The sequence below is a fragment of the Falco biarmicus genome, chromosome 2 (genome assembly GCF_023638135.1).
Source record: "Falco biarmicus isolate bFalBia1 chromosome 2, bFalBia1.pri, whole genome shotgun sequence".
In the NCBI taxonomy this organism is placed as follows: domain Eukaryota; kingdom Metazoa; phylum Chordata; class Aves; order Falconiformes; family Falconidae; genus Falco; species Falco biarmicus.
In genome coordinates, this window is record NC_079289.1 from 44,281,576 (window position 1) to 44,304,187 (window position 22,612).

General features: G+C 35.4%; 1 protein-coding gene across 2 annotated transcripts in view; it reads left to right on the top strand.

Moving 5' to 3' along the window:
* PIBF1 (progesterone immunomodulatory binding factor 1) overlaps positions 1-22,612 on the top strand; it is a 121,369-nt gene that overhangs the window by 19,576 nt on the left and 79,181 nt on the right. For both annotated transcript variants that reach the window (XM_056329179.1, XM_056329180.1), the window contains 5 exons: positions 105-238; positions 2,263-2,371; positions 6,730-6,911; positions 11,222-11,347; positions 15,194-15,292. In XM_056329179.1, coding sequence (XP_056185154.1) covers positions 105-238; positions 2,263-2,371; positions 6,730-6,911; positions 11,222-11,347; positions 15,194-15,292 — 650 coding nt within the window. The remainder of the gene's footprint in view (positions 1-104; positions 239-2,262; positions 2,372-6,729; positions 6,912-11,221; positions 11,348-15,193; positions 15,293-22,612) is intronic.

Genomic DNA, 22,612 nt, shown 5'->3' on the forward strand with positions numbered 1-22,612 from the left:
TACCACTTCAATATTCATAAGAGGTCTTCACAAAACTTAGTTGGTGATTGCTTTAAGTAAATATCACTATAGATGTGATCATGTGAAAATGTCTTGCCTTCTAGAGCTATGAAGATGAGAGGAGGAATCGGTCAGAGCTTGAAGTTAGATGCCAGCGTTTAACACTGGAGCTGGCTGATACCAAGCAGATGATTCAACGAGGTGATTACAGACAAGAGAACTATGATAAAGTAAAATGGTATGTATCTCTGTAATTCAAGTGTTCTACCAACATACAAATGTTAATAGATAAACTTCAACCTTGATTGACTTCTTAATTTGATTTTTAGCTTCTGCGCACCACAGATATTTTTCCTTACCTTAATCCACTAATGGCTCAATTATCTCCTGTAGTATATTGCAGTCATAAGATGAAGAACATTTTGAAATGCGATGCATCAAGTTATTTTCCTAGAAGTTTATAGATTTACTGTGTTTTCAGAAGAGCCTACCAGTCTCATTGCAACTAAAGAAGTAGGAGCTGTTGATGCCAAGCACCTTAGAACAAGTACTCTTCCCCCCTCCACCAGTTTAAAAGCACCCCCTAGTTTAAAAGCAATGACTTAACAAAAGGTCCTGTGCTCTATTGTGTGGTGCCTACACAGTGAATTAAGAAGGTAGGACCTTAAGAATTATATATACAATTTAAGATAATCCTTGTAACCATAAATTTGAAAGGGCTGTTATGAGAACTCTTTGTCAGAGAATCTTAAGATTACTTTAGGAATTGGTTTAACTTCAGGAAGATCCAGTATCTCTTCATTTTTAAAATACAGCTTTTTCAGTTTTAGTCTATGCTTCGAATGCCCATCTTGTAAACAATTGTGAAACAATGTAAATGGACTTCTTATAAATAAACTCAAAGACATATACTTCACAGTCCAGCTCCCAAATGGCTTTTTCAGTGTGCTTGCAAGTTTAAGAAACCTGGCCTTCAGCATATTTTATGGGGAATAGACTAAAAAATGGGGATTATGAATAGAAAACACCCTGTCAGCTCCTTAGTTGTTCATACTGAATGAACTCGGGCACAGTTACTGACACAAATGATTTTGCCACCAAGTCATTTGAAAGAGAGTCTGTCTTTTGGATAACTGTTCACAGCTATAAAACCTTGGAATCTACCTGGAAGCTTGCTGCAAATAGGATGGATTGATGCTATGGTTTGCTTCCCATGTGCAACTGCATCTTAATAAATGGATTGTAATAATGTTCATGTGAATGGCCCCAGTGTTTAACAGTGTACATTAAAAATAGTCTTCAGTTGAAAAAGACATGAATGAACGTGCCAAAACTATGAGTGAGTAGGTTGTATTCATCTGGGTAGGCACAGGCAAAGGGGAGGGGAGAGCACTGTGGGCTTGACCACATGAAGGTATTTGGGAGCATTGCAGAAGTTAATGACTTCCAGGCTCATTTCTGCCTTTAAAAATGTCAGATCTTCTAGTTCTGGTGTACTAAGAGTTATCTCAGTGTAAAAGCTATGCTATACTTAATATAAAACTGTTTAGCTTTTTTTTCCAAACTGCAAGCCTATACTGTCTCATTCATTTTACTATTCTGACACATAAAGACATAGAGCTACTTTTTTGTGCATATGGAAAGCACTCTTATTCAGAACACCAATGTAATTTTTGCAGCTGTGTCATGTATATTTTAAACGTGAGAAGAGTAGTACAACCCTCTCTGGTATCAAGGGACTGTATACAAGGGAGAGTAGCAACTAAGAACAAGTATGAGTTGCTTTCTGTTTGATTAGGAAGATGGGAATGAAGTTGCTTTACTTTTTCATCAGACTTTAATATCTGCAAGTCTCAAGAGACTGTCATGGGAAATAGCATTAAAAGCTTGATAAAGATAAAGGGATGGACAAGGTACTTATGACTCATTGCGAAGAGGAGACATTTATAGCCCAAAGTTATACCAAAGAACAATCAGAGGAGTATAAAATAATCTAGGATGGGAATTCAGGTTTATTGTATTATAATTTAGGATTATTTTTTTAAATACTTAGAAATTAAGAACATTCTTTCATGTAATAAGATACTGTTGCAGGTGTTAATAACTAAAAAAGGTAAGATTGTCACTAATTGCCCTGTAAGTGACTGGTTGGAAGAAATCAAGAAATTTTCATGAACTGAAAAAAGGCTGAGAAATTACAAATGCACAGGAATCTTGTTCATTACACTTTATGCAACTAATAGTTTCACTTTATTTTAACAGTGAACGTGATCTATTTGAGCATGAATTGTCAGAACTCAGAAGAAAATATGAAATATTAGAGGTGTCACACAAAGCACAAGCTAAAGAAAGAAATGACTTATCCAAAGAGGTAAATGTGAAGTTCTTATTTCAGTAATTGTCTATTTCTTCACCTCAGGAATTTGATTCTTTGTCTAATCAAGTCTGTCAGGATCACCTGTAGGATCATGGGATAATAAGGTTAGAATGGTCCTCAGGAGACTAGCTGGTCCAACCATCCTATGCAGTGCAAAACCAGCTTATGTTGGGTTGCTTAGGGCTTTGTCAATTTTTTGACTATTTCCAAGGGTGGAGATTCCACAACCTTTCTGGACAATCTGTTGTAGTGTTTGTCTACTGTCTTTGTGAAAGTTTTTATAAAATCTAATCAGAGTTGTTGCACCTGCTTTTCTGTTGCCTCTTGTCCTGTCACTGTGCACTTTCAAGGGTCTGGTTCTTTCTGTGCGTTCCAGTTTGATAGGTGAAGATGATGAGATTTTCCCCACCCAGCTTTCTCTTCCAAAGGACGAAAAAAACCTGTTTCTCTCAACCTCTTGTACATTATGTCCTGCAGTCCATGACCATCTTGGTAGAGCTCTTCTGGTCTTGCTCCAGTATGTTAATGTACATCTGTATGAGGAATGCAGAACTGGACATAGCATACCAAATACAGTCTCACAAGTACTGAACATAGGGTAATAATAATTTTCTTCAACCTATTGTCTGCATTCTTGCCAATACAGCCTAGTAGGCACTTGACCTGCTTTGCTGCACACTTCTGGCTCATGTTCAGTTCAACTGATACTTGCCTGTCCAATCCATATTTTGCAAATTTTCCTGTAAAGATGTTATGGGAGATGGCTGAAAGCCATGCAAAAGTCCATGTAAATTACGTGGACAGCCATCCCCACAATCCCTAGAGCCAAATTTCTTGTGAGACTGTTAGGCACAGTTTGGCCTTGATAAATCCATGCTGGTTGTTTCCAGTCACCTTTTCCTCATATGCATGGATATGTCTTTCAGAGGATTTGCTTCATAATCTTTGCAGGAACCGAGATTAGATTTACCAGCCCATGGTTCCCTGAGTCCTACTTCTTGGAGGTGGATTCTGGTCATCAGAAACCTTGCTCAGTTGCTGTGATCCTTCAGACAGCTGGCCAAATTCACAACAGTGTTGGCTATCTCCCTCAACATTCGTCAAATGCTTTCAGTTTTTCCCTAGGCACATTATGTACATGCCATTTTCTTAGCTTATTCTTCCTTTGGCTTCAGCCTTCCAAACTCTGCCAATAAGCTCAGGAAACTGGGAGGCCCAAGGGCAAAATTTACCAGTGAAGGCTGAATGCTGTGAGTATGCTCTATCCCTCAAAAACTGCAAAACTAGTTATAACTTGCTTTAGCTCTTTCTGACCAACAGTGACAGCAGGGAAGAGCTGCTGTATGGCTTATGTTTTGTTGTATATGTTTTTTCTTGACATCAGTAGAATACATAGTTTTTCTTCTTTGTGACACTCTAGTAAAATAATTGTTCAGTTGCTCAAAGTTTCCTTCACTTCATCTTTATAGAAGTTAGTTCCATGTCAGGAAGAAACTGCTGTTCCAGACCTCTTATTTCTGTGATACTGCATATTGACAAGAGGAACTCCAGTGCTGCTTCCCTTTTGGGCGGGACTATATACTAGATAGATAGACTGTTTTTTCTTTAATGTGTCTCCATTAGTCTTTGAAACACCTCTTCAGGCACAGAGGGGTTCTCATCTTTGTTAGGTTTCTGACAAGCTCTGATGCAGTTAGGTCAGTCACTTCAGTCAGATCTCAGTCATTGCCATTCTGGTAGCCCTGGTATTGCACAGGGGAATGTTTTTCTGCTGCTCCGAAGACATTCCAAGAGCCAGAGGCCTGTCAGGTCCAGAGAAACATCCCTTGCTGCTTCTCTGTTCAGTAATTCATTCATCCAAGAGTCACAAATTGTGTTCAGTGGTGGCTCCTCTACTGGGCATGTCCTTTTGGGTCAAGGGACTCAAAGAGAAACATATGTAGAGAATGTTTCCAGGTCCACTGCCTTGATCTGTAGGACTTTTGATGGTTTATAGCAGTACAGGCTACCATAACTCAATGTCCGTTTTCATTATTTCTGCATCTAAATTTTTCAAAGGGAGGATTGCTTCAGTGGTCCTCCAGGATTAATTATTCACCTTAAGTAATCTAGTTAGGATAGAATCATCCAAAACTATTGGAATCATTAAGGGATTTTTCCCTTCATCTGATGTAGTTGTAACTTTGCAACAGCTTTTTGGGAGGGAGAAGAAGCTTTTACTGAATCTCAAGAATTTTTATCAGTTTAGATCATTCTTGACTGATTATGAAATGGTTTGTAGCTTAGTGCAACTTTGATGCTAAAATAAGACTCTTTTTTTTAAGCAGTATTTCTGTATGGAAATCTTTCCAGGAAACATCAAAAGGAATAGAGTAATAATCGATTGGCTGTTTTGAATTAATTTTTGAATTTATTTTCTTAGTGTGATATGAAAGGGGTGCTGCCTGGGAAGGTTGCTCTTGACTTCTGCACTAATCCAGGCGAGAATCAAATGGAGGATCTTTGTGTGTTACCATTTCGACAGCTAAGTAAATGAGACTATGTCTGAGAGAATTCAGGGGAGATTGTCTCTCTGTATAACAACATTACTGATAAAATAGTGGCTATAACTACCACTTTAAGACAGCATTCACCTGTCTAATTTCACAGTTATCCATATTGATTCTCAGAAACACTAGGGAAGAAACTGAGTTTCTGTTAGAAAATATCTTTTATATTCTTCTCTTTTAGGTAAGTCTGAAGGCTTCGTTAGGTTATTCATTAATCAATGTTCTAGCATTGTAAGAGGACATGAAAATGCAGGTTTGTTCTCAGCATGTAACAATGGCCAAAAAAAGTATTGTCGTGTACATCAAGTTTGTATGTACACAGCAAGTACTATGGTGTACTAGCAGCAATGGCTTTTTTCATTAGCTTTATACTAAATTAATCTAAGAGGGAATAAAAGTAGCACTACTTCAAACTAAAATGCCAACTTCAACTGTATGATTGCTCAGACGTCCTTAGACCTTCCAGGAGATCTTTGTGTTATGTTGATACAGTATCACCAGATCTGTATTGGAAGAGCACAAGTCTTTACATAGTATTTATTCTGGGGGAGGAAGAGTTGGAGGGGTAGTAACTCCTAGTTCTCTTCATGTAGTAAACCATGTCTGTGTTCACTGTAGATATACATATAACCTGTTAAGAGAGAGAGAGGGAGGACAGATATGGTTTTTTCTTAAATAAAACAAAGTATAGGACAGGCAGTTATACCTCACCCTCTGTGGTGCTCAGCAAGCGGGCAGATGGAGAGAAGCACACCTCTAAGAGCTTTTATTTATGTATTTATTTATTTATTTATTTATTTTATGAATTCTCAGCTATTTAACTTGTTGCTCCGTGTCTTTGACTTTCATATCTCCTTTAAGTAATCTTTAGTCCTTTTATGACTCAGGAGGGCTGAATGTATACGATGTCTTTATAGCTTTGGGGGACATATTATTGATAAGTTATTGATTTATCATTCTTTGAACTTGGCACGTGATGGCCTCAGGAGCTCAAAAATGCAAAATTATTTAAGCTGATAAAGCTGTGTTTTGCTGTCATAGGTAAGGGGTTGGGCCACTGCACCCGTGCCATTATGCTCTGCGGCTGTTGTGTGACAGTGTTCACCTCGAATAGATGGAAACTACTCTCTTCCACATCGTGATGTTCTTGGAGTAGTAGAATTGACTGCTCTGGTAATTGGGAAGGCTGTTACAGAGACTCACAAGATACTCATGTCTCTAATTTGGCATCAGTTCAGCCTTCTGTATAGCAATGGAAGTTAAAATAAGAACCCTTGATGCTGGTCTGGAACATTACCTTGTCCACAGCAGTCGTGGTATACTTCAGTCCCAGAACTAGCAGTTTTACCATTTCTTTTCAGAGCAATAATCTCTGGTGCCCTTAAACTTTTCATTTCTGTTTCTCAGAGTGTTGTAGCCAGTAACACTCTGAGAAATGATGAGAGATTGGCACCAAGACTTGACATTGGTATTTCTGATGTAGTAGTATTCAGTACTATCACTATTCAATATTTCATTTGGATATTGGCTATTTGAATACTGCGGAAGATTAAAGGACACTTTATCTCTTTTTTCAGGTTCCAGCTACCAGAAATAAATAATGAAAATGCTTAAAATTATAATCTTCTTAATCTTTTTCAGCATAAAGCTTCACCAACTTACTCGTATTAAACATGTTACATAGGGGTTTTTGGTTCAGGTGATTTCACAGAAGAGATAAAATGAAAACACTTATATGTGTACATAGGTTAAATATTTATCTTGAAGTTCATGTTGAAGTGTTCTTTTTAATGCCTTTTATAGCTGGCAACCACACAACAATCCCTCAGCTTATTGCAAAAGGATAAAGATTATCTTAATCACCAGAACATGGAGCTCAGTGTTCGCCGTGCTCATGAAGAAGATCGTCTTGAAAGACTTCAGATTCAGCTAGAGGATACTAAAAGAGCTAGGGAGGAAATGTATGAAAAATATGTTGCATCTAGGTAAGTTATTGTGTGTTCTCTTCTATCAGTAGACAAGTTATTTAACTGTTTTGCCTTGTTTCTTGCACAAATCCTGTTTAATTAGAAATAATATTGACTTTCAGGAAGCTAGACCATATTTCCGTAACTAGCAACAGAACATTTTTTTGAGGTCTTAGTGTGTATCAGGAAATATTTTTTTAAACTTGTGATGTAAGACCATAGTAGTGAAGAGTCAGCATTGAAAGTTTAAAGCAAGTATTCTCTTAGGTGTATATAGAAGGTTATGGATGTAACTAGTAAATTACAAGAGACAAAAACTCTTTAAAGTGCGTATGTTACATATCTTCCTTCCCTGCTGGCCCCCCCTTCCTGTCCCCTGCCCCCCAAACGACCTTTATTGAAAACAGGGGTATTTGAAAAACAATCTGCAGGATTACTGCAAAATAAAATATATTTAATTTTTACAAATCTTTAAAATGGGACATAGTATGTTTCGTATCAGGTATTAGAGCTATCAGTCTTTCATACCTCAGGTTTGAATACAGATTATTTAAATGTAGCCTTGAGAAATAGGTTGATCATTGTGTGCTTGACACAGTGGTAAATAGTTTCAAATTCTTATGCCATTTGAATTGGTATAGATACACATATGGGGTGTGGCACAGGAAACACTATGCTATTCAGCTACATATCTTGCTACGTATGTAATACTATGTTAGAAAATTTCATAGAATCATAGAGTATCTCAATTTGGAAGTGACCAATAACGAGCATTGAGTCCAACTCCCTGTTCCTCATAGGACTACCTAAAACTAAATTATATGACTAAAAGCATCATTCAATTTCAAACCACATTTAACTTGAATTCTGAATAAGAAAAATTTATCTAGTTCATGTTACTTTCCTACATCTAGATTCCAACAAATATAATTTCAATATATATCCCAAAATTACATCAAATATTTGCATGTGTATACTTCAGTAATGAACACAAAAACATTTTTTGGTTATTAGTGTCCTTTACAAAAACAGCTTTGGATTGAATGAATAAACTTAGAGTATGAAGTAGGTTCAGCTTCTCTTCAGCTGCCTCCCGTTTGAATCAAGAAGATGGAACTGCAAACAGCATCTATAAATCTTGTGTCCTTGTACAACTAAGATAGTGTGCTAATATGACTCCCCTGTAATACAACTAAAAGACAAATTGTTATATAAATGGAAATAGAAGAGCACTTTACTGAAATTATCAGCTATGGAGTTCCATCCCATATCAGAAGGGGTTTTAATACTATTTTTCCTTTCAAAACTTAAACTTTTTAAAATTTGTTTTCATATATATCTCGGAACTATGCTTACATGGAACTTCTGCATTTTAAATACATGTTTAGGACTTGCCATTAAATGGGGTTTTAAAAAATCACATAGGTCTAGACAGTCTTCCTCTAGAAATGTGCTTGTAAGCAGTCACTCTTGTAGCTAGATTTCTATTTCTAGAAAACCACTGTGAGTCCTTATCCTGTAATAATGACGCAGAGGTGCTTTTACAGAGGTGTCTTTATTTGAGGAACCTAGAAAGAGACATATGTAGCTTGCCTCTACCACAGCTTGGGATACTGTGCAAGCCTGCTTCACTGTCCTCTGGAATATGAGAGGTCTCTGTCTCTTGCATTTTGATACCAACAAAAGAGAAATTCTGTGACTCTTACTTTGCCTTTAGAGATCTTGATATTGTCACTGGGATTCTGTACTGTTAACAAATCTGTCTCTTGACATCATTGGTATTGGAGAACCCCTTCATGATGCTAATTTTCATAGGACAGATATTAACTGCAATGAATAGTGCAGGTATGTCTTCTCTCCTCTAGTGACCATTATTGTCTTATGCACAGACAATGCATCATAGCAGAGAAGACAGTGTAGTGTACGGAGCAGCATGTGTAGCACTGCACTGCACCTTGGGCAGCCTAGGTTTTATTCAAGGTTTCACTGCTGACCTGCTGATGAACTTTGAATATGTCACTTCATAATGTAAAATGTAAAAATGTTAATATAAGATTTCTCTTGTAAAATGGGGGTAGTAGAATACTTTTGTGAAGTGATTTAAAATGTCATCTGCAATATTGCAGAAGCTGTCCCTTCTTTATATTTTCCCACACATGTGTACACACTTTGTGTGCATCTTCCAAGACTGCATCCCAATTTAAACCGTTCATCATATCTGTGTTAGGTTTCTTATAGAGAGCTCTACAGAATCCTATTTATTTGTTAGATAAATTAGAGAGGTACAAAAATAAAGCAGGAGGAAACTGTACCTACTAAGACACACTTCAAAATAGGTTGAGATTGTGCCAAGATGAATGGCAGAAGCTCATAGCTACAGTTCTTTGGAATCTATGTGTAAGCACGGACCAACAAAAATTATTTCCCTTTATATGTTCAATCTTAAAACACAGTCCCTCATTGCATTGAGATGCTCAGATCGTGTTTAGTTTATTCACAATATAAAGCCTTACTAATAGTAGGCCTGGAAAGAAGCTCATTAAATCCTGCAGCCTGAAGAAGACAAAACAACTTGGTAAGGCAAACACATTTTTAATTGCTGCTTAAGCAGAAGACCATAACAGCAAGTCAGGAATAAAAATCACAAAGGATCGTCCTTTGCTTCAGCAGCAACTCAGTTGGTGTTTATTAAAAGGCATTGGAAGAGCAGTCAACATATACTGGGAATATGCCCTTTACTCCACAATTTATTTATTTTAGTCATCGTAATAAAGATAAGGTGTCACTTCAAACTGTCTTCTGGTGACATCACTGTGGGTGTTCAAAACTTTTCCACATTCTTCTACGTTTTTCAGTGAACCTTCCTGACTTTCAGCAGTCTTGCTATGGGAGGGAAGGTGTAATTTCTGCTATGACAGAATATTTTAGCAAATTGTCTAAGTACCAAGAAAATGGTATTGCTCATTGATTCTGCACATAAGAGTTGTATCCAGAGGTCCTGATCATTAGCATTCCTTTTTTTCTTTTTTTGCCTACATATTGTGCCCTATAACACATAAAGAATATTAGATGTTTCTAATGTTTGGGGGGGGGGGGGGGAGGTTTATAATAAACTTTTCATTGTATCAAAGATCTTCATAAAGTATTTCGCTGTAGTGTGGTGTGATCGAGGAAGGAGAGGGGATAAATTTACTTTTGCCTTGAAAGGTCAGCTGAAATTCAGTGTCTCAATAAAAAGAAAACAGGGAAACTTGTATAGCAAGCATTCTGACATTTAAATATTTTGGAGCTTTTACTTAACGTGGAGGAGTGTTTAACCAGCTCAAGTAGCGATTTCTAAAAATTATGGGCTATCACAGTTTGAAATCAGAAGAAATCTAAAGCTTAAAAGGCTTGTAAATGCATATTTCTTCATAAACGTGGTTTTATTTCCAAACATGTAATTTCTATCAGTTGCTTCATTGCTGATTGATTATTCTTGAACATTAACTAGATGCTATAAAATTTTAACATTCCTTAGCTGTTAAGTACTTACAAGATAAACCTTTTTTTATGGTTTTGTAGGAGAAATTCTTCATGGGTTTCCCTGCGATCTGTCACGGGCTTCAAAGTTGTAAAAACATGTCAATATTACTCTAAAATTAAATTATTTTATCCTGGAATATTCTGATATCTGCTGCTTAAAAGCTTACATGTGTATTTTAATTAATTAATTTGTATGTCACATTGACAGGATAAATTCCCAAATCTTAGAAATTTTTTTTGACTTCACAAATCTCCACAGCATGTAATCTTCAGTGTTGCTTGTGATGTTTTTTGCTCGTTTGAGGTGCAAATAGTATACAACAAAGTCTTGTAGTAGCATAGCAGTATTGTAAGTTAGCAAGTTAACCAACCCTTATCCAGTGATGAAGAAGCTATAAAAGTTTGGAAAGTGAGGAAACTAATTATTATTTTTTTCTTTTTAAGCAGTTAATGAATATAAACACTCATGTAGAGACTGACAAAGAATTTTTGGAAGAATGTTAAGCATAATGTTGCATCATTAATCAATGTCAAATTACTTTCTTAAAAAATAAACAGGATGCAGAAAGCTTTTATTTATTCCCAATTAAATATTATTTATTCCTATTGTTTTTTACTCAGTTTGTATGACAAATAAGCTAATATGTATTTCAAGCAATTTGGGAGGAAAATGAATAAGTATTAAAACAGAATGTAAAATCAGGAAGCTCTCTGCTCTACTTGTACAGCTGTACCTGAAGTTTTGATATTTTGGCCAGTGTAATTAATTTTAAGTTCCCATGTTGTGTATTTGTTTGTTCCAGAGATCACTATAAAACAGAATATGAAAAGAGACTGCAGGAAGAGTTGGAAAAAATAAGATTGAAAACAAATCAAGAAATGGAGCAACTAAGAAGCACTTCAAAAGAGATGTATGAACGTGAAAACAGGTAGATAAGATACAGGCAGTAACCTAATTAGGGCAAAAATGGCTTGTACTTGTACTGTTTTGTGCTTAGTTATAATCCTAGTTGACTTCTAGATAAACATTAGTGGTTCAAAGTTTGTTTAGATGTATAGCGTTAGTTAGTTAATACAAAATGTGTTGGTTTACTTGTCGTGGAATAGAGGTAATCTTGAAACTGCCAGGAAACCAGAAGAGGTGGTGTTGATGCAGAAAGTAAAGCAGAAAAAAATGAAGGGAAACCAATAAAACTTATGCCTATCTAAAATAAATCTATTTGAGATTGTTTACAGTATTGATTAAAAAAATACTCTTTTCGTGTGAATTATTATAAAATTCCCATTTGAAGAAGATCCTAGTCCTGCAAAGACGTGCATATTGATTTTGTATGTGTGTCATCTTGTTGAATTCCATGGAGTTACATGCAGTGTTAGGTACATACATAAGCCTTTTGGGATATAAGGGTTTGGACTTTTGGTGCTGGATTTTTTTTTGAGCTTGTTTTTTGCCCCTTTTATTTCTTTAAAATGGGACCAGTGCTTATTAATTCATTATAATTTCATTGTAAATGTCCTGAAAGTGTCTTGTGTAGAGCAGGAAATGACTGTAGTAAAAAGACATTTGTGGCATCAGCATCTGTTCCTCTGACAGGTAGTTTTGTTACCACTCAGAAGAGTGAAAAAAGAACATGACTCCTTCTGTCTGTCTTCCAGTCAGCTGAAAGGTTCTGATTTTAAAAAAATTACATCATTGTGTAGTTTTGTAAGTGTGAGTAAAATATATACACACACATGCATATACACCACTTCCTGTATACACATTTATTTTGAATTACAAGGTAAACCTCCACTCTTCTGGAGATTTTACAAGGATCTGTGTATCATTGAGAAAGCTAGTGAAATATATTTAATTTGTATCTGGAACCAATTTACGGAAGTTTGGTTCCTCACTGAAATAAGGATTTACATTTCAGAAGCAATTTAGATTTGATTTCTTATTTTGCATAAAAAGGATTTTTAACATATGCTCTTTTTATGAAATGCTAAATAATTCCACCGTGAGACAGTACTTCCCAGACTGAGGTGCCTCTCAACAGGAAAACAAATGAAACTCTAAATAGTGGGCAAAGCAGTTTGCAGTAAATTTGTGTGATGTGATGAGATGCTGATTGTGACTGAAAATAAAGCTAAGATCCTGTTTTCATCTTCAGGCTCAAGGCATGGAATGGTATTACAGCTAAACTAATGTAATACTCAGTTGCTCTTACTCCCTAGCATTTTGCCAAGCCTGATGGGCTTGATGTTTCCTTTGAATTTAATGGCTCTTATTTTACACTTGGATGAGTCAGTTCAAGAAGCTAAAATGTGGAGGTGGGAACACACACCAATAAAAAGGTGATGCTTTCATTCTTAAATTTATTTGGGATCAGTTTCACTTGTTTGGTTGTAGTAAGCATTGGCTGTGTTTGCATTAGCAAGCATGAATGAATTCACAGAGCATGTGAATATCTGCATGAGGTTGGACTTTGAGTTAGCTGTAGTCTGTTCCCATAGATCAAACACAATTTAGTAGCTTTGAGCACGTTAGATGCTCTCCCTGGGCACATCTTCTGACTTGGTTCAATCTGGCTGGAATCCAATTTGTGCACTCTAGAATAGTTTTGAGGTGTAAACTGAAGTGCAATAAATGGCAGTTATTAAGTGGTTTATTTCAAAAGCTACTATAGATATCCTTGTGCTTCTGCTTCTCCTCTGCTCATCCCACCTTTTTTTTTTTTCCCCATACGTGTTCATGAATCTGTAGGTAGTATTTCTGTCCCATTTTAGAAGGGTACTTTCATTTGTATGTTAGACTTGCTAGATACCTGATGGTCCATATGGCCTGTATGTGAAGCCATCATATAGGTGGTTTACCTTTTTTAAAATTGCAGTCACACAATCTGAAAACTGGCCGTGTTGCTAATATGGTTCCTAGCTCTGTTAAAATGCTTGTTAAATCACATCTGTGATTATTATCTGGTTGGTTAAGTAGCACCTCATGTATCTTTTTTCCTTCTATTGCATTTTCACTTGATTAGTTGTTCAGTTAAGCAAAGTAGTTTATTCTCTAAACGAGTATATCTCCTACCATTTTATTTTTATCCCACTTCTATTACTCTAGTCTTAAGGATACAACATTGCACTCCTATTCTGAGACATAATACGTTTGATCTTAATGCGGTTAACAACACTAATTGCCATGTTCTTATAGTTTGGTATGAGTTAGTTTTAAAGAATCTACTCTCAAGATAAGTCCCTGAATTTCATTGGTAAATTCTGTAGCCCAGTAACTCAGTTTTTAGAGAAAATTTTATCTTTCTCTCATAGCCAGTTAACTGTTGCATAATTCTGATGTTGATTCTTTGTAAGTAACTATTTCCTATTCATATGAATTACTTTGAGTTCAGAAAAGTACCATTTCCTTGGTCCAGAAAAATCTTTCATCCAAAAATTATATACCTTTAGTGTGGCTAAAATGACCTAGGATAACATTACGTGGGCTTAATAATTTTCCATTTGCTGCTATTATCTTGACTTTTCTCTTTTCCTCAAAATTTGCCTGGAACTGTAATTTCACTTTGCTTAAGGTAGAAAAACTCCTAGGGGGGAGCAGGGGAGAAACAACTTCAGAGGGAAGAGCTTGGTTGCATTTACATTAATAGGTTAGTTCAGATGAAGAATGTGACTTTGAAGTGAAATCCCCTAGTCATTGCTGCTTGCCCTGGTTTCGCTTGCCTAACAGTTTGTGCTTGGATTTGTGGTATTGTGCCCACATTTGTAGGGCATGAACAGGATCCCCTTCAGATGAAACAGAATTGAAAGGAGTCTTTAAGATCATCTAATATATTCCAAATGCTAGTGAGTGTTCAAGTCAAAGAAACAAACCAGGAGTAAAGTAAAATCCTCAAGAACAGTCAGAACATAGGTGTCTGGTGCTCAACAACCAGTGTTCACTCTGCAAATTGGTGGTTACTGTGTTGCACTAAATAACGGAGATACAGTTTATAAGCACTCCTTGAGCAGTACTTCCATTTAGTTTATTGCTGTGTTATGCTACAGGCAGACTACAGATTAACAGACTGTTAATACCTATGTAATTTTTTAACACAAATTATGTAGCATTCTTCATATCATAGTATTCTCGTTTGTGTCAGTGAAATAATAATCAGGTAGTTTGCAAGTCTTGACTGATGCATGGTTAAAAATTTGAAAAAGTATAGATTAATTGCAATAAAATTTTTGTGTTTGTTTTATGGTTCTATGCAGATCAAAAATGATGCCAGCAACAGAACCCAGAATGAGACAGCAATGATATGCAATAACCTATGTTCAGGCTAATTAGCCAGTTAGTTTGTATGTGGAAGTAGGATTTCTATCCCTAGCTAATCTTTTCCTGCTCTATCATAAAAGTTGTGAATCATATCAGCTAGGAGGACAGCATTCTCCTAGCTATTAGTGAAGTACCAAGCAAAATTATTGGAATTTATTTAATTCATACAAAAAATAAGCAATTTATTGTTCTACTATTCTAGAATTATTCATATGTTTCTACATATAAATAGGTGGCTTGGTCATTGTTTTTAAAATTTCAGAACTGGAAACTGCTGGTATATATGAAAGTAATCTGAAGTAAAGTCTCTGTGATGAATAGGAATACAGATAGACGAACCCCTTTATCATTCTATGAGAACTGAAGAAGGTGGTATTGAAGTTAAGATCAGTCTGTAGTAAGTCATGAACTAAAGCAGTCTTTCCTAACAGATGCTTGACAGAATAACTTTTGTTTCCTTCAGAAATCTGAGAGAAGCAAGAGATAATGCTGTTGCTGAAAAAGAAAGAGCAGTTATTGCTGAAAAGGATGCTTTAAGGAAATATGATCAACTATTAGAACAGTAAGTATCTTTCAAACTGCATATAGAAAAATCTAAAGGTATAACTATATATTTCAGGAGTTTTAGGTAGGAGGAATGACTACTTTGGCTTTCTGCTTATAAATTGAATTACAAACATTTTGTTTAAATGAAGTTACAGATTTACTTCTAGTAGTAATTTTTGCTGTTACCAGTGCAGTAACAATATGTAAGTTTGATTTTTCTTTGATCCTGCAAAGACAAGCAAATATAATTATGCATCTCATAACAAGAATGTGGATTTCATACTGTACAGTAGTAATGGTCAAACTCCAAACCTGTTCTGTTGGGTTTTTTCTTTAGTTGAAAGTAGAAAATTCTTGTATGATGACTTCAATTAATAGTTTTTGTAAACTGTGTATAGAGAGCAGTAGTCATGAACAGTTACACTTGCTACGTTTCATTTCTTACTGCTGTCTCTTCTCAGTCTTTCATGCCATGTTTAAAATATAGCGTCTATACAAATGTACTATTCTATATGTACTATTCATACGGAGAAGGAAACTGACTGATTTTCTACCTGTTTACAAGCAGTCTTATTATCCTGTTTCTAATTATAAGTAGTAATCTGTTAAAAAGTTGTTAACTTAAGCATAGCCACAAATTTAATTAAAGCTTTTGATTTTTATGTATAACTCCTAAATTGCAGTGGTGGTGTTACTGAAGGAGTAGCATTGCCTAAGGACTGAAAGAACGTCATTGCTAACTAGTGGTGTGAAACAATACAGGTAGTTCTAGAGCAGAAGAGGTGAGTCAGAGGACTTGATATGCGTGCTGAGTTTCAGGGGTTTGACTTCAGATTACTTCTGGTTCAGGCTGAATGGGCCCAAGGGTGCTGAATGCCTTTCAGTGGTTAGAATGCATTGTAGGTGTTCTTGGATTCTCAGAAAGGAATTCAGTTAGCAAACTGAGATGATGGCTTCACAATGCAAACCAAAATGTGGTAATCAAAGGTGGTTAAGTGGGGACAACCAGGAAATTTTGTTCAAAACTGATCTAAGTCAAAATGAAATGCTAATAATGTGACTCAACCTTGGGTTTGTTGCTGATGAGACTCCTACCTTTCACTGTGATAAGGCTTACTATGGCATGTGGATAGTTAATTTCTAACTGGAAGCTCTTCTAGAAAATCGGTTTGGCATATGACAATTTGAGTATGCGCTTTCTCGTTTTTAGTGAAAGTATCAAGTTTATAATTCTTACTATATTTATTTTTAAACTTAAAAAATGGAGAAAATACTTTTCTGCTGTATTCCTACTCATATAATTTGTCATTTTTTTCATATTGTGGCTTTTTTTGAGGAGGGAAGTTCCCCTGCGATCAGAAACGTAAGAAGAAGATTTTAATATACAAGCTTTAGAGGGGGGGAAAAAAAGGAAAGTTACTAATATGTCATTTGTTGTCATCTTATTTAATACATTTATGCGTCTGCCCTCCTGGTAGATGGTAGCTTTTTCTGGTGATAAGCTTTCCAATTAAGTAGAACTCTGCTTTCCTCATTGATTAATACTGTTTTTTGGAGTTCAAAGAAGCAGATTATTCCTCAGAAGATTATGCTTTTCAGTGAAAAAAAATTCTGTTTGGGAAAATGGAAAACCCGTGCTTCCGTTCTTTAACATGTAAGTGTGTCTCTTGAAAACTACCTCACTTCTAACCACAGTACAGTTGACTTTTTATGCATTCCAAATTATCTATGTAATTGAACTGCAAGGCAACAGACTGGCATGATAAGATGGAATAAACACCTGAAGTTAAAAGACCCCAAATTCTGAATTTACTGTGGACTGACATGTGGCAGTTCTTTGGAACAAAGAGATTTTCTAATGTCACCGGAAACCCCTAAGATAAAAAGGAATACCTGTGGTGTTAGATTCTATATTTAAGTGTTTATAACAGCTAGTTCTACTTAATGAAAACAAGGTGACTCATCGTAGTTACCACTGGTATCATAATCTATATAAACAAACATGTTTGAAAGCTTCAGAAGCATGTGGAATGCTGACTGGCCTGAATGGTAGTTAAATAAAGCCCCTGGCAAGTCTTGTGATCAGCAGTGTAACTAATACCCAATTTTCTAGTCAAGTGCAGTTATTATCATTTTTCTTACTGATGTTTGTGATAGCTTTTTTTAAACAGCTGTTTACAAATGCCAAGAAAATATGAAAATGATAATATTAATGAAAGGGTTATATTGAGAAAATCTACACTTTCAACCTCTGAGTAGATCACTATGACATTTGGTATAAATTTTGTTTCTTTCTTTGCTATTATATAGCTCTAAATTCTGTGTGAGAATCTATGTTTCATTTTCTCGTGACAATGAAAAAAACTTAACTGATTTGATGTTTTGGATTAAGCTGTGGTCAATGTCACACATATTCTAAAAAAAATTATGACCAAATGGAAACATTTTCACTTTGTTTTAAACTGCTGGTAATTTGACTAAGACTTATTTTTCTAATTTCAAAAGTCTATTACCTCAGTTGGAAGTGTCTAGGGGTTGAATGATGAGAACAATTCCATAACATCTCCATCATTTATTACATAGTAAAGCATACATACTAAATATGTTCCAACTTTTCTTTCTCTTGAATATTCCTGAAGTGTTATTTTTAGACTATTGACTGTTAATCTGTTACTCCCTTATCCTTGAAAACAAAAATCCAACCCAACAAAACAACAACAAAAGAACAGCACCAAAAAGTAGAACAAATACATGCTGGTTTTCTATCATTTTTTTCCTGCTGCTTAAATTTTCTTGTTCATGTAAGGTGCAACATAAAACTGAAGTGATTCCTTTGTTCAAAGTGGACTCTAAGGTCTAATTTGGGATGAACTCCTAAAAGAGCACTTCACCTTAGGGGTTGCCTACAATAGCCATCTCTTGGCTTTGATTGTTCACTTCATTTAGAACTTAAGGAGTTTAATGTCTTTTTTCAGGAATCTACAGCTTAGTCTATTAGTGGAAGCTGGGTTTAAAATTCCAGAATTACCAGGAACACAAGGGAAATCCATAGATAGTGTGAACTTACAAAATTTTACTTTCCTTAGTGACAAAAAAAATAATTGTACTCTGTTGCAGTTGATTGCCATTCACAATGTACTCAAGGTGATTTTTCTTTTCCTATTTTTGTAATGAGAAAATGAGAGGTGTAGAAAAATTAGAAGAAACAAAATAGGTATGTGCTAAACAGAAAAAGAGTATTCAAGAAGATTGTGTTATGGCAATACTAATCCTTCAACTTTGCAGTGGGTGCTATTTATAAAAAAAAAAACACCTTGGTAAAGCTTTGTAAAAGCTAATGGGAGGTTCAAATTCCTGCATTTGTCTAAGAGGTTACAGGATATTTTTAAATATGTACTCTTTTTATCCTATTTGAATATGCACAGATGATGAAAGGGCATTTTTAAACAATGTTTTTATAGTTGGGTTGAGTAAAGTCAGGATGATGGCAACGAAAAAATATTTAAGAGCCTTAGGTTTGTTCTGTGAAGATTTCAAAGTATTTTTGGTTATTATTCAAACATTTGTAGATTGATGTATATAACTCAGGTATTTAAAACTATTAGGTTTTTAATGGATAGTCTGCTACAGGTAAAAATATCTTTAGGAGTATTTTTAGTGTTTCTATTTAGAAATGCCCTTCTAAAATAAAAAGCAAAATAGAATAAAAGTCACTGACATTTCTTATTAGCAATTGTTTGTGCTTCATAGGTTAAAAAAAGTATGCAAAAACTTCTGTGTATGTTCGTCTTTACCTATTTAATTTCTTTCCAGTCAGCTGCAAGCTGTGTATATATTTTGGAGACTTCTTTTAGTCTATCCGTTAATCTTTATAATTTTAGTCTGTCTCTTTACCCCTGTTTTCTTTGTTCTTTGTAATTGTGGTGCTTTTTATAATTAAATCTAGAGGTGAGATTAATGCTATTTGATTTTTAGTCATTTGTCTTAAACTTTGTAGGTGACAGAGAAGTGATCAATCCTGTTCATAAAATGAGTGTTTAAATTAGATGAAATTAAGATCCCTATATATTACTAATTGCAGACAAACCTAAAGGACTGTCTTAGATGAGAAGATAGTTGGATAAATTTACTGAATAAATAAATGTTCCACTTCACATTTAGAATCTCTGCTGATTATGCAGGAATCTCATTATTCAATTAGAATTTATTACATTATATGTTAATTGTTAATAGAAACATTAAAATTAATTATTTGCCCCTTCTAATAACATGTTTTTATAATACAGATGTTGCTGACTGCAGTGCCAGGATTCTAAAGTAAAAATTAAGTCAATGTATTTGTGTGCTGGACTTACTGCTAATATTTGAATAATAGCCTATTCTCTCTTCAAGAATATTTGTATAAAGCGAGGATTTAAATAATCGATAAAAAGAAGATCCATACTGAATATTTCTTTGCCATAACCCTATATTAAAAATTACTGTCATAGCCTTTTACTCCCTAGACGTGGCTGCTACTTTTGTATATTAGGTGCTTTGTCCCTTGAGCTATATAGGTCTCAAAAATTACCACTTTAAATCTTCAATTTCAATTAACTTCATTAGTTTTTTCTAAAATACTTTTTAAATAATAATAATTTGCTGCTTCTGTATTCATTTATGACTTCTATAGTATGATACATATGTGTAATTTTGATAATGCTTAGGATTTCTATCAGAATAAAGCTGAGCCCTTTACTGTCAGTGTTAGACCTTGTCTAGATTTCAGCCGTTGCCAAAGTAACTACTACACATTTCCCATAAAAACTACCTTCATCTTGTTCTCCTGATGAAGAACTTAAGTACAAAGTATAGCTAAAAGGGTAAAATTCCATGAGCGTCATGGAAATTGCTGAAAGACACGCTCTTGGAAGTTCACAATCGATGCAGGGAAGGCAGGAAAGGGACCAGGAGTGATAGAATGATGGAGAAGCAGGGAAAAAAGTCTATTTCCTAGGTGACTGGTCTAGTTTGTTTCCAAGCTGTAGAAGCATCACTGAAATCCATAACAAAACAATTCTATGCATCCTGTATTTCCACTGAAATGACTAGGGAGGCTCCTACTCTTGTTTTTTTTCCCTGTTCTCCTGAGCTTATGTTTATTTGGAGTTTACATCTTAATGGATGATTCTAAACTGCATTTTAATAAACAGAAGGAGAATACCTAATTAACTGATTTGATCAAATAGACAAGTAGTAGTGTTAGGAAGACTGCACATTTGCTAGGGTATGCCTCGTTGTCTTTGGTTGTTCCCTCATAAAGATCTCAAAATTTTACATTCTTAGCCAAGATAGTTTTCTTCTAGAATGAGTGCTTTAAGCTGTAACCAGTCACCTCATAACTGTAACTGTCTTGGTGTTGTAGAATTATCAATGTCAAGGCTTATAGAAATGATATTAGTCTGATGACTGACCTTTGTGAGCTTCATTACATCTGGAGCAAACTTTGAAGTTTGCTCTCTTACTGTGCAATGAATGTTCAATAATTATATTTATAGCTCTAGAAATTTCTTTATTTCAGTTCCTCCCCAGCTCTGAAGAAATAATTCTCACAAAATATTATTAGCCTCTGAAGGATGCTTTGGGAAAGTTTTAATGTGAACATATCCTCATGTCATAAAGATTTTCCTTAAGCCTTGAAATTCCCTTTTTACCTGTTCCTTTCCTGCTAGCCAAAATGCCTTAATCTTAAAACATTAAGATTAGTAAAGGCAAAATGTTAAAATTAAGTGATGGCTATTACACTAAGTACCTAAAAGTAAATATTTTCTTTAAGTCCTTAGGTTTTTTGTTAGACTGGAAAGATTGAAAATGCATCATGTCCTTTGAGAACAAATTTGAAAGCAGTTATAAATTCCTCCAAAGAGGCATTCTGTGACACAAGGATGATGATTTGTGTGTGAAGCCCCTAACAGCATTAGGTGACCCAAGACATTAACACTGCAATGGCAGATGAGAAAAGAACCGGTTTATAGGAAACTCCAAGTACGTGATTCTTAGAATACAGAAGAACACAGAAATCACAACATAGCTGTAAATACATGCAGAGATTGTGAGCTGCATATGTCTACCAAAACTGTGTATTGTAATGCCTATTCAAAAGCTAAATTTTTCAGAACAGGCATATTGTATTTTCTGTATGGCTGTACAAAAATTCTAATATTCAAATGATGGCTATTTATGTAATACTATATTTCAGCCTAATAAAACCAAAACATTTTTCTTTTTATAGTAATTGTTTTCTGCAACTACATTCAGAGTCTGTGGTTACATTCTGCTTAGCCTCTGGAAAGGGATGTGATGCTACTCATATCTGGAAAACAAACTGTTGGAGAACACTCTGTCCAAATAGGTGTTTAAGTGATTTGAGAAGGAAGTTACAGCTTTGTAATCTTACAGACCTCATGGTAAACTCATGGGAAACTCTGAAATGTTAGTCATGAAGACTAATATTTATGAGAGTGTGCTTTGGGCTGAGTTTTGCCCAGAGCTTGTCACATTCAAAATGTTGAGAAAATGTTAGGTATAACTGTAAGCCTAGCTCTGCTGTTCTCAGACTGGTCCTCACTTGCACGGTGGTGATACCTGTTTCATGTAACTCACTCTCCTGATTAAGGAAAATGGTAACATATTGCTCTGGAATTGAGGGTAGTAGCTAGTCCATTTGTAAATGAATAAATGAAGGACTGTCATACTGTGTTCATGAACATGCTACCAAAACAATGTACATCAGTGAGCCAAGGTACTTTTAGGCCATAAGCCACAAGCTGTTTGCCTTAGTCTAATGCCTAATTAATCTTCATCATACTGAGGACTTCCCAAAAGAGAGCGACATATGATACTTATATGTAGTGCTCACAACTGATGAAACCACCGTTCATAACTGATGGAACAATCATGCAAGTCCTTGGCAGCCTGTTTGCTGTTTTCTGCCATCATGAGATTGCCTTGTCTGGTGACCAGTGCCTTGATGAGAAGAGAATGGGAAGACCAGAGTTGTAGTGCTGACTTCCCTTGTGTATGGTCTTGTTTCTAGGCAAGCTTTCCTCAAGAATGTATCCCAGACTTTGTCAAGGTTGGCTTAGAGAGTTGTTTACATTCAGGGAGACCAGTAAATTTTCTTTGAAACTACGTGCCTTCAGCACTGAACTGTTCCATCACATATTGGGTAGTGGGAAGGACGTGTCCTTTAGTTTACTCATTGCAAAGCTATTTAGATAATTTTTACAGCTGTTTGTGTTCCTAGCTAAATGATCTAAAGGCATAATTCTGTCTACTTATATGACTGTCTGGGTAA